The sequence below is a fragment of the Cibotium barometz genome, chromosome 60, assembly GCF_041138505.1.
Source record: "Cibotium barometz isolate CiBa-2024 chromosome 60, ASM4113850v1, whole genome shotgun sequence".
NCBI classification, from domain to species: domain Eukaryota; kingdom Viridiplantae; phylum Streptophyta; class Polypodiopsida; order Cyatheales; family Cibotiaceae; genus Cibotium; species Cibotium barometz.
The window spans coordinates 6157886-6176273 of NC_141105.1; the positions used below are offsets into that span (position 1 = coordinate 6157886).

Consider the following 18388-nt stretch of genomic DNA (forward strand, 5'->3'; position numbering starts at 1 on the left):
AGCAACGTCCTTATATTTACAATGAGAATTTTGCACGAAAGATAAAAGAAGAAATAGACAAGCTCTTAGAGGCAAAATTTATCTATGAGATTGAACACATTGAATGAGTCTCCCCTATTGTAGTGGTGCCCAAGAAAAATGAAAAACTTTGAGTATGTGAACCTCAAGAAGGTAAATGCAGCTAGTGTACGTGATCATTACCCACTTCCAATCACGGATCATGTTTTGGAACGAGTTGCAGGGAAAAAGGTATATAGTTTCTTGGATGGATTCTCCGGTTACAATCAAGTGTCAATCAACACAAGACAGCCTTTGCTACTGAAGATGGCATCTTTGCCTATCGTGTTATGCCATTTGGTCTAACAAATGCACCTGCAACCTTTCAGCGGTTAATGAGTCATGTATTCAAGGAGTACCTTAGGCTATTTCTTGAGATCTTCATGGATGATTTATGTGTTCACTCACAAGAGCGTGATGACCATATAGAACACCTCAGACTTGTGTTTCAAAAGTGTCAAGATAATCGTATATGCTTGAATCCTGACAAGTGCAAATTCATGGTAAGACAAGGGAAAATTTTGGGCCATATTGTTTCTCGCAATGGGATTTAAACAGATATGGATAAAATTGATGTCATTGTCTCATTACCTCAGCCTATCAACCCTAAAGGGGTACAAATATTCATGGGACATTGTGGCTATTATCGTCGATTCATCTACATGTACGCTGTCCTAGCCAGACCATTATATGCTCTTCTTGTAAAGTTTAATTGGACTGACGAGTGTGAGGAATCCTTTGAAAAGTTGAAGCAAGCATTAGTGACTGCACCCATCTTACGGGCACCAGATTAGAACCAAATCTTTCATGTCCATATTGATGCTTCAAACTTTGCAATTGGATGTATTTTGGCTCAATCGAGAGAACATAATAAGGATTTCCCAATCTCATATGCTAGTCGACAGTTGAACAATGCTGAGAAGAATTATACCACAACAGAAAGAGAAGGTTTGTCCATGATATATGCAGTGAAAAAGTTTCGCCATTACCTTTTGGCAAACAAATTTATATTTTTTGTGGACCATCAAGCACTGCTATATTTGGTGAATAAGCCTTGTGCAACTGGAAGGATTGTGAGGTGGTTTGTCATCCTTCTTGAGTTTGATTTTGAAGTGGCAGTCCGAAAAGGAACAACTCATCTTAGGACAGATCATTTGTCTCGAATCACCTCTGCTGTGGGTGTGGATGATGATATGTTAGATTCAACACTTTTCCTTGTAGAGACAGCTCCTAAATGGTCTGAACCCATCTTAGAAATTTTGACAAGTGGGCAGATACAACTAGCGGGTCCTAATGTGGACCTATGGCGACCATTCAAGTTAATCTCAGGGAGATTATATCGTCAGGGTAATGATGGAGTGTTGCGGCTTATACCTAACCCCGACCAATATGAGGAGATCTTGGAATGGGCACATGAGGGTATTGGTGGAATCCATGCATCAGCTACTACTTGTGTGCAACGTATAACTCAGGATGGGCAATGTGGCCTACCATGCATGCGGATGCTGAAAAATTTGTTCGTAACTGTGCTTCATGTCATGTTCAACAACCAATTCATAATGTCACATTATTCCAAATTTCAACTACACCAAGTTGGAGTAAGTATATTGTGGACTATCTTAAGCATGGTCATACTGATCGAACAATTCCTAAACATCGAAAGCATGCTATTGAAGTTGAAGCGGCCAACTATATACTGATAGAGGGCCAACTCTACAAGAGGGGCAAGGATGGCAACTTGCGCATGTGTGTATGTGAAGCTGACTACTTGAAAATCTTGACTCATGCACATGCAGGTGTTGGGGGTGGACACTTTTCGGGCAATACCACAGCTAAGCTGATTAGGTGGTCTGGGCTTTGGTGGCCAACCTTACAAATGGATGTCGAAGAATATGTGAAACATTGTGACGATTGTTAAAGGACCAAACTTCCCATCACAAAGGACAATATGCCATTGCGGCCTATGTTAAGCACAAGTGCGTTTGCCAAATGGGGTATTGATTTTGTCGGTCCCATTAAACCTCCAGCTCGTCACACGCATGCCGAATATATTATAGTCGCAACAACTGACTATTTGACCAAATGGGTAAAAGCAAAGGCTACAGTAAAAAATGATGCCATAACCACAGCCAAGTTCTTGTATGAGTACGTGTTTACACGCTATGGCGGCTTACCTATTGAAATCGTTAGTGATCAGGGTGTGCACTTTGTGAATGAGGTCATAGAGTTTTTACTTCAAGAATTTATGGTAATTCACAAGCGTTCTGCACCCTATCATCCACATACCAATGGTCAAGCTGAGAGTACTAACAAGATTCTCTGCACAGCACTCACAAAGATTGTTGAGGGACATAGGACTGATTGGGAGCAAAAGTTGCACTGAGTTCTTTGGGCATATCGAACAGCCTATAAAACATCTGTGGGCACAACCCCATTTGAGCTTGCTTTTGGGCTAGATGCAATTCTTCCCATTGAATTTCTTGTACCTAGTCTACGAGTTGCTAAACAATTGGACTGGACTGGTCATGAGCTTTCTCAACGCATTGATGAATTGGAAAAGCTTAATGAGACCCGCTTATTGGTGGTAATGGGGATGTATGCCGAGAAGAAGAGACAAAAGCAATGGTATGATAGAAATGTAACAACTGGCCGATTCAAAAAAGGAGACCTTGTGCTCTTGTACACGCTTAAGAAGCATAAGAGAAAGCTCAAGAAACGTGGCCTAGTACCGTTTGTGATTAATGAGCTTACTCCAAGTGGTGCAGTGTGTTTAGAGACACTAGAAGGTGAGCAAATGCCTAACTTCATTAATGGAAGTCTTCTCAAGAAATACAATGAACCATTAACTGAAGTCATGCTTCAACAAATGCATGCTGCCCACACACGGAAAGAAGCACATGACCTACTTAAACGTCAGGCTCAAGAAGAAGCTAAAGCTAGAATTGCAAAAGCCAAGGAGCATCGCAAAGCTTCTGTGTTGACCTTATAGTTGGCTACAGATAAACAATATGTCGATCCTTTCAATATTCACATGTGTCTTCATCTTCATGAGACTACCTACTTTGTCTCTGCCTTAATTGACTCTGGTGCAGATTATAATGTTCTCTCATTTGACACATGGGTAGCCTTGGGACAACCAACACTTGTGCACATTCCTATTGACTTACGAAGCTTCTCAGGTGAAGATAACCCTATAGAGGGAAAATGTGTCATTATGATGTCCATTCAGGATCACCAGATGTCAGTTCCCTTTTATGTGGCTAGTAAGTCCAAGGCAGTGGTGGTAGAGGCTGTTCTTGGTCGATCGTGGTGTTAAGTGCTGCCAATTGTTCATTAGATTGGAAGAATAGACAATACAAATTGCAAATTGATTCTGATTGCATCTTGGGATCTGCTGCTCCACGAGTTTTATCATGTCAAAAGGGTGGTAGTTCTACCTTACACAACCCACTTTCAACATCTACTCTTCAAGCTCCAAGACAAATGATGTGGATAATCAATGAGTCCTCAAATGAGGGCCATGGCTGGCATGTTCCAACTACTCTAGTCACTGCTCAAAGAAGGCCAGGCAAGAAGGAATTATCAATTTGGCTACCCAAAGATGCGTACAAACTTGTACCATCTAGCCTAGTTGCTAAGGCTATTATGAGGGTGCAACAGCACTTTGGCTTCCCAAATGCCATGGTTTACTAGAGCAAGAAGAGTGTATCAATAAGATTCCAAAAGCCACTCTTGGTTTTTCAGATCAGTGGGTGCAAAGGAAATCAACACAACCTCTTCAAGATAGGATAGGTGGTTGTAATAGCACCTACAAATCTACTTGTGTTGACCTTTCCCAAACATGTATTGAATCACCAGTTGTCCCAACTTCTCCTTGTTACACAATTCCACCATCAACTTGTGTACCTAACAAATCCAACTTTACATGAGTCTCTTTTGAGCATAGATTCTAGCACTTCACTGCCTAAATCCTCTTATCTTGCTCAAATTCCTCGACAATTGCTATCCTTCCCACCTCTTAAGAAGGACATACCCAAAACCAAAGGTAAGGCATTAACACTACAATTGAAGCTCTTTGGTAGATCAATGTTTGAATAGCCTCACTTTTACTAATGTGGTTCCTTATGCCTTTACAAGATTGTGTTCTTTTTGAGATGATCTTATCTACATTGTTTTTGATAGGGATTGTAATGATGGATATGAGTGTATAAAATTTGAAGTTTTTAAATTTCATTGTTCTATGCCCAGATACCTCCTGATGGATACTTGGCAAGATACATGTCCACCATGCATTGACCATGATAGTACTCAACCTGAACATCACGGGGGCTCCTCCTTTTCAAACTCATTCTAGGTACTTTTATGCTCCCTTAGGTGAAATTTGCTGTGGGCATCACTTTGTCACTTTATTCTATCAACAGTATCATCCATTTCCACATTGTCAAGAGTGTGCACGACTCGTATTAGGAGAAGCTTCACACATTTGTTGGCTATGCCGCTCTTACTTTCGACGATATGGCACGGGCTTAATGAAACAAATTGTGAAAATTACACCCCAACGCCATAACCTTCTTGATGTGAGAGTACCAAATCGAGGACCAAATCAACGTAGATTACCTGAGGAGGTTCAAGCACAACAATGGAGGGATACATGCATAAATGACTTGCAACCACCTATCTTGCAAGCCCTCCTTCCCCCAGCCTCAACATGTCAATTTTGGATCACTATGAGTACTTATATTGAGCAATTCCAAAATCAAAATTGTCTGCTTAACCTTCCCATAGAACCAATGCCATATTTTAGCGAGGAAGCACTCCTTCCTCTACCACCTTCTCCAGAGGTCGGCTTTTGTACATGGTTGTCCTTGCATCTTGAAGTGATTCCAGCAGAAGTGGATCAACAAGCCAGGGCACTTTTCTCCCACTGGGTTTTTCCCCTCGGCTATATTCGGTGATTGGCACCAATAACAAATTTTATTCTTTTCTTTTCTTTTCTTGTTTGTTAATAAGACATTTTTCAGAGATCTCAGCTAAACAAGAGCATACAAACACGCCCCAATAGTCAACCTACCGTGCACAAAAATTAGGAAGGGGGGAGACATGCAATGCCTACAAAGAGCAAAGAGAAGCAATCTGCACAACATCAGCAATGCATCAATGCAAACTCACAACATCAATGAGCACTACAACAGGTGTATTCAAATCAAAATCTTTTGTTCTTTATGTGCTTTTCACTTTTGCATATATTGTTTACATGTTCACACAACACAGTTGGCTGGTTTAAGTTTTAAATTAGTTGTTACCATGTGGTGAGTGATTTCTAGATTCTTAGAGGACTTAGTAGAAGGTATTTCTATTTGAAGACGGTGTAAGATATATGCCAACGGAGTATGCCAAGTTCTTATGCTCTCGAAGTATATTAGTTATCCCTAGTGGTAGCTACCTTTTAGGTATGGGCTAGGTACTACGATTAATAAAAAATTTACGAAAATCATGCCCTAAAAAATATATACAAGTGAATCGAGACATGACGTGTCTACAGCCATGTGGAATGCTTGGTAGGCCCTTGGGTTGTCTTAGCACCTTGGGGCCGATGCCTTGGTTTCCATGGGGTGAACATTGATGTCTAAAAGATTAAGAAGAAGACCTTCAAGGACTCTATTGCCTTGATAGATGCTGGTAGGACTCTGGGGTACATTATGGACCCTTGAGACCGATGCCCTCATCTTCATGGGGTACTCCTTATGTCAAAAAGAAAGAAAAGGGTCTGTCGCCCTTGAGATACTTAGCGGCCTTTAGATTCTCTTGGCGGAGATCTCTTGGCCATTGCTTGGGTCTCATTGGGATGGAACCTTCCTCTTTATCATCTTTTACACACACACACCAAAAAAAAGAAAGAAAGAAAGAAAGAAAGAAAGAAAGGTATAATCACCATTGCTCATATTTAGGAGTAGGGTTGCCACTTAGGAATAACTTAAACACTTGTAGGACATTGAGACTACGGTCATAACCTTTGGTGTACAAGCACACTTGCCTTTGCATAGCACTATCTACCACTTAGTCTCACTTTGACTAGTCTTTACTCACTTCTTTTAGCACTCTTTAAAACTCTAATTGGCCTTTCACTTGCATGCTCACGTGTGAGATTGTCATTGCGGGTTTTTTTTAAAATAAAGGCCTTTACTTGTCTTCCATTGTTTTTTGCAGCTTTTGCTTCTACCGTGCCACCCGAGGATGTGCGCGATTTAGGAAGGGGGGAATGTTCCACGGGAACACTCACAGGAACACGGATTATGGAAGGAGGCCGGAAGCAATTAATGCGAGAGAGCGGGATTGTAGCCATGGGAACATAAAGGCGCACATAATTTTTCCATATTTTTGTGCCGAAGTGCAATGTAAATCGTTTTTGGTCAATGTGGGTTCTAAATGAGAGTTCTAAGAGTATTAAGCAAGGCTCACTTATGGGGTTGTCCGCCCATGTGTGAAAGAGGCCTAGGGTTAGGGTTAGTGATAAAAGAGATGTTAGCTAAAGAAAGGGGACGTTTTTGGCCATTCTCATAAGCTATTGAGTAAAGCTCTTGAGTGAAGCTAGCTATGGCAACTCTCTAACTCTCTTTCTATTGTACTCTAATGAGCATTAAGCTCTAATGAGTATAGCTCCACTTCTTTCTCTTAATCTGTTTTAGCACCATTGAAGTAGATTAATCTATGATTAGTTGAATGCTTCTTTCTTTCTCTTGTGTATGCTGCATGCTTGTAGTGTGTGTGTGTGTACTCCATTGATGCAAGCTCTTGCCCACTTCATTGGCAATGAGTTATTCATGGATAGACTCTCTCTATGAGCTTGTGGGTTTGTGAATGTTACATTCTATGCTTGCTTAAGCTTGTGGGTTAGTAGATGCACGCTTATGGGTTTGCAGGCATTAGGGAAAGCTAAGATTTAATCAATGTTTGAATGGGATTAAGAGATTGCCATGCATTGCTTGTTCTCTTGATTAGTGTAGTGGATTTAAGGAATTGAGAGATTGATTGAGGTGTTGAATGGTTGAATCGTCAAGTGGTGGTTTGTGTATGTGAGCTCTCCCTCATGGGATAAGTCTTCATGCACTAATCGGGTCGAGTCCTCGAATTAACATTGTGTTTCTTAACACATTTGTTGATCGGTAGTACTCTATGAGCACTATATTGCACGGTAGAGAGAACCGCTCTACAGAGTCCCTGTGATAATGTTCGTAGGCTGGAATGATGTTAATGACTTCAGCAAATCACTATGAGATTAGTGGATTGTGCTGGCAGATTGCTGCTATTAACACTTGACCCAGTGGATCAAGTTAAGGGGTGTCAAATAAAAAAACTATAAAATTGGAAATTTCCATGAAGGACTGTTCAGATAGAAATTTCAGTCTAAGGGACCATTATTGTGATAAGGATTTGAATGTTACGATCTGAGTGAATTATTATCTGATGGTGAATTTTATATAAGGGATCTTTATCCCAGGATTCTGTTGGGTTCACCACCAGACTATAAGGAACCCCAGAATCCGTTGGATCTTAAGGAAAAGAGTTCTCCTCTAATTTTGCGAGATGAGGACATCTCACGTTTTTTAAGTGGGATAGGATGTAAGATTCCTCCCTTCGGCTTTTGAGGTGTGCAGGTGTAAGAACCTCCCCTTTCTGATCTTATAATTATTCCCCTCTCTGAAATAAAAGAAAGATCCTGTTTTACCCCGTTTTGGCCTAGAGAGAGAAAATGTTCTAGAGAGAGATTATTCAATTTTTAGATATTTTTGGATGAAAAATATCTCTTCTTATTAAAATAAATTTCCCCAAAACAGAAGTTCAAAAAGATTTTGAGAAGGTGCATTAGAAATCAATTATAATCTGTTCAAAAGGCCTTATCCTTTCAAAAAAATTTAAATTAAGGTTCTGAAGGGCCAACCAGATTCATCCAAATGTAAGGAGGAGATAAATTGAAGAAATAAAGAAAATCCCCCCCCAAAAATGAGTAAATACTCACATAAGATGAAGAGTTGACTAAGGACAAGGATATTAGTTAAAAAAGAAGAGATATTTAGAGAAATTATGCATTACAGCGTGGGGGAATTCCCCTCATGAAGGAGGTGCCTATTTCCCATGTGTGGTTGAGTTTTAAACTCTCAAATAATGAGATATTTTCATCTCTCCTCTCTCCTGCTTCAACTATATCCAAAAAGTAAGCTAAACTAACCTAAAAATGGTCAAAAATTGACCAAACTGATCTGGAAAATTCTAGAATCAGTTTGCTTGGTTAGAGGCTCTTTTTTTCCTATAAATGAAGCCTCCCCCTTTGTAAATGGTTAATAGTGTTTTATGCACTGTTACTCTACTCCTCCCTAGAGCCAAAAACTGTGAATTTATTATTAATTCATTGGTTTTTGACCATTCCCTCTTCTAAAGAATTGGTGGCCACTCTTGTTGCAAACAAGTGTAGATCCCTCAAACCATCAAGCCAAAGGAAAGCTCCCATAAATTCATGTAAGCTAGAAATCCTACTTTTTCTTATTCCTTTTAATGGTTTTCTAATTTTTCTTTTGTTTAAAATGTAAAATGATGCTATGCCTTGTTGGAAAGGCTTTCCCCCTCTCTTCTTTCTTAAATTCAGCCTTTCTTTATCCTAGATAAGTAATCTAATTGTTGGAATTAAACTTTTCATATTATTTCTCTTTTAAAAGTGGATTTTGATTAGTTTAGAATGCGTGTATTCTAAAAGTGTTATTTTCATTCTAGGCATAGAAAAATGCATAGTAGAAATATTTTTATTATAAAAGTGTTATTTCCATTAAAATTAATTTCTATGCATAGAAAGATGCATATTGAAAATATTTAGATTATAAAAGTGTTACTTTCATCAAAATTGATTTTTATGCATAAATAGATGCATAAAAGATTTTTTTTATTATAAAAGTGTTACTTTCATTAAAATTGAATTTATGCACAAATAGATGCATAAAAGATTTTTTTTATTATAAAAGCGTTACTTTCATCAAATTTTGATTTTATGCATAGAAAGATGCATAAAGAAATTTATTTTTATTTCAAATGAGTTATTCTCATCAATTTTGATTTTAAGCATAGAAAGACGCATAAAAAAATTTATTTTTATTTCAAAATATTTATTCTCATCAATTTTGATTTTATGCATAGAAAGAGGCATAAAGAAATTTATTTTTATTTTGAAAAGAGTTATTCTCATCAATTTTCATTTTATGCATAGAAAGATGCATAAAGAAATTTATTTTCTATTTCAAATAAGTTATTCTCATCAATTTTGATTTTATGCATAGAAAGATGCATAAAGACATTTATTTTTATTTCAAAAGAGTTATTCTCATCAATTTTGATTTTATGCATAGAAAGATGCATAAAGATTTTTTTTTTAATTTCAAAAGAGTTATTCTCATCAATTTTGATTTTATGCATAGAAAGAGGCATAGAAAGATGCATAAAGATTTTTTTTAAATTTCAAAAGAGTTATTCTCATCAATTTTGATTTTATGCATAGAAAGAGGCATAAAGAAATTTATTTTTATTTCAAAAGAGTTATTCTCATCAATTTTGATTTTATGCATAGAAAGATACATAAAGAAATTTATTTTTATTTCAAAAGAGTTATTCTCATCAATTTTGATTTTATGCATAGAAAGATGCATAAACAAATTTATTTTTATTTCGAAAGTGTTATTCTCCTTAAAATTGAATTTATGCATAATTAGATGCATAAATAGAATTTTATAAAAGTGTTATTTCCCACCACTGAAGTTGTTCTTATGCATAAATAGATGTGTAAAGAATCTTTATATCAAAAATAAGAATTCTCTTACATCCTATAAATGGATGTGATGAGAATAGAAGTAATGAGAATGAGAGGTAAATAGATGTGATGATATGTGATATGAATCAGATAGATGAGAATGAATAGATAATGGATGTGATTAGAATAGAAGTAATGAGAATCTGAGGTAAATAGATGTGATGATATGTGATATGAATCAGATAAATGAGAATGAATAGAGAATGGATGTGATCAGAATAGAAGTAATGAGGATGAGAGGTAAATAGATGCGATGTAATGTGATATGAATCAGATAGATGAGAATGAATAAAGAATGGATGTGATGTGAATAGAAGTAATGAGAATGAGGGGTAGGTAGATGTGATGATATGTGATATGAATTAGATAGATGAGAATAAAAAGAGAATGGATGTGATGGGAATAGAAGTGATGAGAATGAAAGGGTAAATAGGTGTGATGAGATGGGATGCGAATCAGATAGATGGGAATGAATAGAGAATGGATGTGATGAGAATAGATGTGATGAGGATGAGAGGTAAATAGATGTGATGAGATGTGATGTGAATCAGATAAATGTGAATAAATGATACAGCATGTGAATGAATGTGTTAGCATGTGAATCGGGATGTGAATGAATGTGTTAGCATGTGAATCGGGATGTGAATGAATGATATAAGATGTGAATGAATGTGATAGCATGTGAATCGGGATGTGAACGAATGATAAGGGATGTGAATAGATGTGATGTGATGTGAATCGGGATGTGAATAAATGATAAGGGATGTGAATGAATGTGTTAGCTTGTGAATCAGGATGTGAGTGAATGAGATGTGATGTGAAATGAATGTGATAAGATGCGATGTAAACTGGATAGATGTTAATGTATGTGAAGTGATGAGATATATGGGTAGATGCAAATGGATGAGATCTGATGAGGATAAATGAGAAAATAGGTGATGAGATAGAAAAAGATGTGATTAGAAGAGATCTGTTAAAGTTGCAACTGTTGATGTCTCGTGTAGCAAGGTCTCGGCCGAGGTCTTGACCAGCCTCGGTTTGATTAAAATGGTGAGCTTCCGGTACAATCGGACCAAGGAAGCGGCCTATGAGTGAAGCGCTAGGTGACCTGCGAGGGATCCTAGAGGGTGCTGACCATACGGTGCTCGGGCTCTGGGTCGCCGAAGATACCCACACGTACGTCGGGGAAGATTTTGGAACAAGGAGTAAGAGTTGTTTCTATCAAAAAGGCCCTGAGTGAACAGGTGGTGAGCATTCTGGTTGCCAATGATGCCATAGGTACACCGATAAAGGAATGTTTGGAAATAAGGATTCAACTAGATAATTAAAGGATTATGATTAGTGACACTATGGTTTCATTAAATGATTGTTTTAAAGATTGTTGAATCTGTGAAAAAGGCAAGTTTATATTGGGTGTGTAAGTGGTGTGACTAGTTTTATGTTTGCATGAATATCCAGCTAGGGGGCCTAAGAACTCTTTTCCCTGGTACGACAAAACCTAACCAAATTCCTAATTAGATCCCATCATTATAGTGGTTGGACGGTTGGCTAACCCATGGGACTGGATGGGGTTAGGCTGGACTGATGGATCCATAAAACGAGACACAATTTCTCTATAGTACGATAGATGAGGTAAATCCTGGATAAAAATTGTTCTATGGAAAAGAATCAATGGCTGTGCCTCTCAATGAGGAAAAAAGCGTTGGTCTCTATGATCCAAGTACAATCTTTTCCCTAATCTGACTATGGGACTTACGGGTTTGGTCAGATTAGTTCAGTTATTTCAGGCTTTTGACTATGTTAGAGAAAAGTTATCCTGGAGGAATCGCCCGTGCTTTCCGAGCAAGGGAAGTTTTTTCGGATTTGGATTTGGAAGAAGCGATGGATTAGTCTCTTTTCTGGATATCCGTGGGCAAGGCCCTGCGTGTGGGACCCTGCCCCGCCGCGCAAGAAGTGCTACTTCCGCTACTAGCACCCCTAAATTCGTCGTTGCGCGGTGGGGACAGGGATCTCACAGAAAGCTCCTCCTATGTATGTGGTTTGCAACAAGTTCACTCCTTCCTGCTGCACTTTTGTGGGAGTTAATGATGGTTGTTGTATCTCACATTGTCTCATGAGACATTAGGTTAATGATGGTTGTTGTATCTCACATTGTCTCATGAGACATTAGGTTATGGCTAGCTCTCCCATGTTTTATTTGAGACCAATTTCTATGGTCATGCAAAACCATATTCTGGCACACTTCACCTCCCAGTCTTCCTCTTCTAGGTTAATTACTTGGGCCATGCTAACGGAGGTGGAGCAATTACGAAGCCTAGCTTTGCTAGCCTTAACTTCTTTTTTAGCCTTTGCTAAAGATTTATTTACTGCTCTTCTTGGCAAAGCGAGAGAGTTTTCTAGATTCTTCCAAACCTAAGGGTTCAGATCACTATGTGGACATTAACTTGATCAAAATCTAAAAAATATTGAGCTCTCTTTTCCATTAGTGGCAAAAGTCCACATGAGAGTCTATGGCCTTAACATATCAAAGCTAATGGTCTTCATTCCCTCGTCCAAGAAGTACTACATGGGCTCCTCGTTGGTCACATCATCAGAATGATTACCTATCCCAAGGCTACTTACAAGGTAGTAGTTCTTGAGTCCCAATCAAATTATGCCCATCCATCCTCGTCCAAGAAGAACTACAAGCATGATATAAACTTCCCTTCCAATTATTCCCAATGTGAAACATAGTAGTGAAAGCTCCTATGCATGTGGTTTGGAACGACTTCACTCCTTCCACCTGCACTCTTGTGGGAGTCAATGATGGTTATTGTATCTCACACTGTCTCATGATGAGACATTAGGTTATGGCTAGCTCTCCCATGTTTTATTTGAGAGCAATTTCTATGATCATGACCAACCATAGTCTGGCACGCGTCACCTCCCAGTTTTCCTCTGCTGGGTTAATTACTCGGGCCATGTTCTCGAGTCCCAATCAAATTATGCCCATCCATCCTAATCCAAGAAGTACTACAGGCATGATATAAAATTTCCCTTCCCAAGGGGTTATTCCCAATGTGAAACATAGTAGTGAAAGCTCCTATACATGTGGTTTGGAACGAGTTCACTCCTTCCACCTGCACTTTTGTGGGAGTCAATGATGGTTGTTGTATCTCACACACTCTCATGAGACATTAGGTTATAGCGAGCTCTCTTATGTTTTATTTGAGACCGATTTCTATGGTCATGCCCAACCCAACTTCTGTCAACCAGAGTCTGGCACGCTTCACCTGAATCTTCCTCTTCTAGGTCAATTGCTTGGGCCATGTTAAGAGAGATAGAGCAATTATGAAGCTTGGCTTTTCTAACCTTAACTTCTTTTTTAGCCTTTGCTAGGGATTTATTCATTGCTATTCTTGGCAAAGCGAGAGAGTTTTCTAGATTCTTCCAAACCTAAGGGTTCATCTCTCTATGCGGCCGTTAACTTGATCAGAACCTTAAAAATATTGAGCTCTCTTTTCCATTGGTGGCAAAGTCCACCTGAGAGTCTATGGCCTCAACATATCAAAGCTAATGCTCTTCATTCCCTCATTCAAGAAGTACTACATGGGAATGAAGACCATTAGCTTTGATATGTGGAGGCCATAGATTCTCATGTTGACTTTTGCCACCAATGAAAAAGAGAGTTTAATATTCTGATCAAGTTAATGGCCACATATAGAGATGAACCCACCCTTAGGTTTGGAAGAATGTAGAAAACTCTCTCGCTCTGCCACGAAGAGCAATAAATAAGTTCTTAGCAAAGGCTAAAAAAGAAGTTAAGGCTAGGCAAGCCAAGCTTCATAATTGTTTCATCTCCATTAACATGGCCCAAGTAATTGACCTAGAAGAGGAAGACTAGGAGGCAAAGCGTGCCAGACTATGGTTGGTCGTGATCATAGAAATTGGTCTCAAATAAAACATGGGAGAGCTAGCCATAACCTAATGTCTCATGAGACAGTGTGAGATACAACAAGCATCATTGACTCCCACAAAAGTTCAGGTGGAAGGAGTGAACACGTTGCAAACCACATGCATTGGAGCTAGCCATAACCTAATGTCTCATGAGATAGTGTGAGATACAACAAGCATCATTGACTCCCACAAAAGTTCAGGTGGAAGGAGTGAACACGTTGCAAACCACATGCATTGGAGCTCTCACTACAATATTTCACATTGGGAATAACCCCTTAGAAGAAGGGAAGTTTTAAACCACGCCTGAGGTAATTCTTGGACGACGATGGATAGCCATAATTTGATTGGGACTCGAGAACTGCTACCTTGTATGTAGCCTAGAAATAGGTAATCATTGTGATGTGACCAAAGTGGAGCCCTCATCCAAGAAGTCCTCTTTTGTCACATCACAATGATTACCTATCCCAAGGCTACTTACAAGGTAGCAGTTCTTGAGTCCCAATCAAATTATGGCCGTCCATTCTCATCCAAGAAGTACTACAGGGATGATATAAAACTTCCCTTCCAAGGGGTTATTCCCAATGTGAAACATAGTACTGAAAGCTCCTACGCATGTGGTTTGGAACGAGCTCACTCCTTCCACCTGCACTTTTGTGGGAGTCAATGATGGTTGTTGTATCTAACACTGTCTCATGAGACGTTAGGTTATGGCTAGCTCTCCCATGTTTTATTTGAGACCAACTTCTATGGTCATGCAAAACCATAGTCTGCACGTTTCACCTCCCAGTCTTCCTCTTCTAGGCCAATTACTTGGGCCATGCTAATGGAGATGGAACAATTATGAAGCTTGGCTTGCCTAGCCTTAACTTCTTTTTTAGCCTTAGCTAAGGATTTATTTATTGCTCTTCTTGGTAGAGCAAGAGAGTGTTCTAGATTCTTCCAGACCTAAGGGTTTATCTTGCTATGTGGCCATTACCTTGATCAAAACCCAAAAAATATTGAGCTCTCTTTTCCATTGGTGGCAAAAGTCCACATGAGAGTCTATGGCCTCAACATATCAAAAAGCTAATGCATTGTCTTCATTCCCTCATCCAAGAAGTACTACATGGGCTCGTCTTTGGTCACATCAAAATGATTACCGATAACCCAAGGCTACTTACAAGGTAGCAGTTCTCGAGTCCCAATCAAATTATGCCCATCCATCCTCGTCCAAGAAGGAGTTATTCCCAATGTGAAACATAGTAGTGAAAGCTCGTCCTATGTATGTGGTTTGGAAGAATGAGTTCACTCCTTCCTACTGCACTTTTGTGGGAGTTAATGATGGTTGTTGTATCTCACATTGTCTCATGAGACATTAGGTTATGGCTAGCTCTCCCATGTTTTATATGAGACCAATTTCTATGGTCATGCAAAACCATATTCTGGCACACTTCACCTCCCAGTCTTCCTCTTCTAGGTTAATTACTTGGGCCATGCTAACAGAGGTGGAGCAATTACGAAGCCTGGCTTTGCTAGCCTTAACTTCTTTTTTAGCCTTTGCAAAAGATTTATTTACTGCTGCTCTTCTTGGCAGAGCGATAGAGTTTTCTAGATTCTTCCATTAACTTGATCAGAATCTGAAAAATATTAAGCTCTCTTTTCCATTGGTGGCAAAAGTCCACATGAGAGTCTATGGCCTCAACATATCAAAGCTAATGCTCTTCATTCCCTCGTCCAAGAAGTACTACATGGGCTCCTCATTGGTCACATCAAAATGATTACCGATATCCCAAGGCTACTTACAAGGTAGTAGTTCTTGAGTCCCAATCAAATTATGCCCATCCATCCTCGGTCCAAGAAGAACTACAGGCATGATATAAAACTTCCCTTCCAAGGGGTTATTCCCAATGTGAAACATAGTGGTGAAAGCTCCTATGCATGTGGTTTGGAACGAGTTCACTCCTTCCACCTGCACTCTTGTGGGAGTCAATGATGGTTGTTGTATCTCACACTATCTCATGAAACATTAGGTTATGGCTAGATCTCCCATGTTTTATTTGAGAGCAATTTCTATGATCATGACCAACCATAGTCTGGCATGCTTCACCTCCGAGTCTTCATCTTCTAGGTCAATTGCTTGGGTTATATTGAGCTCTCTTATGTTTAATTTGAGACCAATTTCTATGGTAATGCCCAACCAGCATCTGGCATGCTTCACCTCCGAGTCTTCGTCTTCTCGGTCAATTGCCTGGGCCATGTTAAGGGAGATGGAGCAATTACAAAGCTTGGATTTCCTAACCTTAACTTCCTTTTTAGCCTTTGCTAAGGATTTATTTATTACTCTTGTTGGTAGAGCGAGAGAGTTTTCTAGATTCTTCCAAACCTAAGGGTTCATCTCTCTATGCGGCCATTAACTTGATCAGAACCTTACAAATATTGAGCTCTCTTTTCCATTGGTGGTGGCAAAGTCCACCTGAGAGTCTATGGCCTCAGCATATCGAAGCTAATGCTCTTTATTCCCTCATCCAAGATGGCTATCCATCGTCGTCTAAGAACTACTGCAGGCCTTATTTAAAACTTCCCTTCTAAGGGGTTATTCCCAATGTGAAATATTGTAGTGAGAGCTCCGATGCATGTGGTTTGCAATGTGTTCACTCCTTTCACCTGAACTTTTGTGGGAGTCAATGATGCTTGTTGTATCTTACACTGTCTCATGAGACATTAGGTTATGGCTAGCTCTCCCATGTTTTATTTGAGACCAATTTCTATGATCTCACGACCAACCATAGTCTGGCATGCTTTGCCTCCTAGTCTTCCTCTTCTTGGTCAATTACTTGGGCCATGTTAATGGAGATGAAGCAATTACAAAGCTTACATTCCCTAGCCTTAACTTCTTTTTTAGCCTTTGCTCTATAAGAATTTATTTATTGCTCTTCTTGGCAGAGCGAGAGAGTTTTCTAGATTCTTCCAAACCTAAGGGTTCATCTCTCTATGTGGCCACCCATTAACTTGGTTAATTACTTGGGCCATGTTAACGCGGAGATGAAGCAATTACAAAGCTTGGCTTGCCTAGCCTTAACTTCTTTTTCAGCCTTTGCTAAGAATTTATTTATTGCTCTTCTTGGCAGAGCGAGAGAGTTTTCTAGATTCTTCCAAACCTAAGGGTTCATCTCTCTATGTGGCCACCCATTAACTTGATCAGAATATTGAGCTCTCTTTTTCATTGGTGGCGAAAGTTGACATGAGAATCGATGGCCTCAACATATCAAGTCTAATGGTCTTTATTCCCTTGTCCAAGAAGTCCTCTTTTATCACATCACAATGATTACCTATCCCAAGGCTACTTACAAGGTAGCAGTTCTTGAGTCCCAATCAAATTATGGCCGTCCATTCTCGCATCCAAGAAGTACTACATTCTTGCGTCCAAGAAGTACTACAGGGATGATATAAAACTTCCCTTCCAAGGGGTTATTCCCAATGTGAAACATAGTACTGAAAGCTCCTACGCATGTGGTTTGGAACGAGCTCACTCCTTCCACCTGCACTTTTGTGGGAGTCAATGATGGCTGTTGTATCTCACACTCTCTCATGAGACGTTAGGTTATGGCTAGCTCTCCTATGTTTTATTTGAGACCAACTTCTATGGTCATGTGCAAAACCATAGTCTGCACGTTTCACCTCCCAGTCTTCCTCTTCTAGGTCAATTACTTGGGCCATGCTAACGGAGATAAAACATTATGAAGCTTGGCTTGCCTAGCCTTAACTTCTTTTTTAGCCTTTGCTAAGGATTTATTTATTCCTCTTCTTAGTAGAGCAAGAGAGTTTTCTAGATTCTTCCAGACCTAAGGGTTTATCTCGCTATGTGGCCATTAACTTGATTAGAACCTAAAAAATATTGAGCTCTCTTTTCCATTGGTGAAAAAAGTCCACATGAGAGTCTATGGCCTCAACATATCAAAGCTAATGCATTGTCTTCATTCCCTTGTCAAGAAGTACTACATGGGCTCCTCTTTGGTCACATCAGAATGATTACCAATATTCCAAGGCTACTTACAAGGTAGTAGTTCTTGAGTCCCCTCTGTTCTCTTTTCTAAAATTTTGAAGTGTTCATAGCGTTCACGGGGGCTGAGAGGGCAGGCGGTGGTGGTGGAGGTGGCGGCGGTGGTGGAGATGGCCCGGGCACTTAGATCACCTCAAGGGGGCTGAGAGGGGCGGCGGCAATGGTGAGGGGGAGGAGGCGACGGCGGTGGAGGCAGAGATGGAGGTGGAGGTGGAGGGCAAGGTGGATGGAGGTGGAGGTGGAGGTGGAGATGGAGATGGAGGTGGAGGCGGTCTAGGCCTGCACATCTCCCCCCTAGCCCCCCGTTGCTCCGGCCAGCTGTCCAGGCACCCGGTAGATCCAGGGGATGGTCTCCGCTACTAGCCGCAAGACCGCGGAGACCATCCCCTGGCTCTGCCGGGTGCCTAGACTGCTGGCCGGAGCAACCGGGGGCAAGGGGGGAGATGTGCAAGATGAGAGGAGTCACCGTCTATGCAAGATTCATGACCCTAGAGCAAGATTCATGA

At 39.9% G+C, this 18388-nt stretch overlaps 1 protein-coding gene across 1 annotated transcript in view; it reads left to right on the forward strand.

The window, feature by feature from the left end:
* The window catches only part of LOC147604909 (uncharacterized), an 85331-nt gene extending 67322 nt beyond the window's left edge, over positions 1-18009 (forward strand). Inside the window, exon 3 of the mRNA XM_086793907.1 lies at positions 17927-18009. Within this exon, the coding sequence (XP_086650033.1) occupies positions 17927-18009 (83 nt within the window). The remainder of the gene's footprint in view (positions 1-17926) is intronic.
* The last annotated feature ends 379 nt before the right edge of the window (positions 18010-18388 follow it).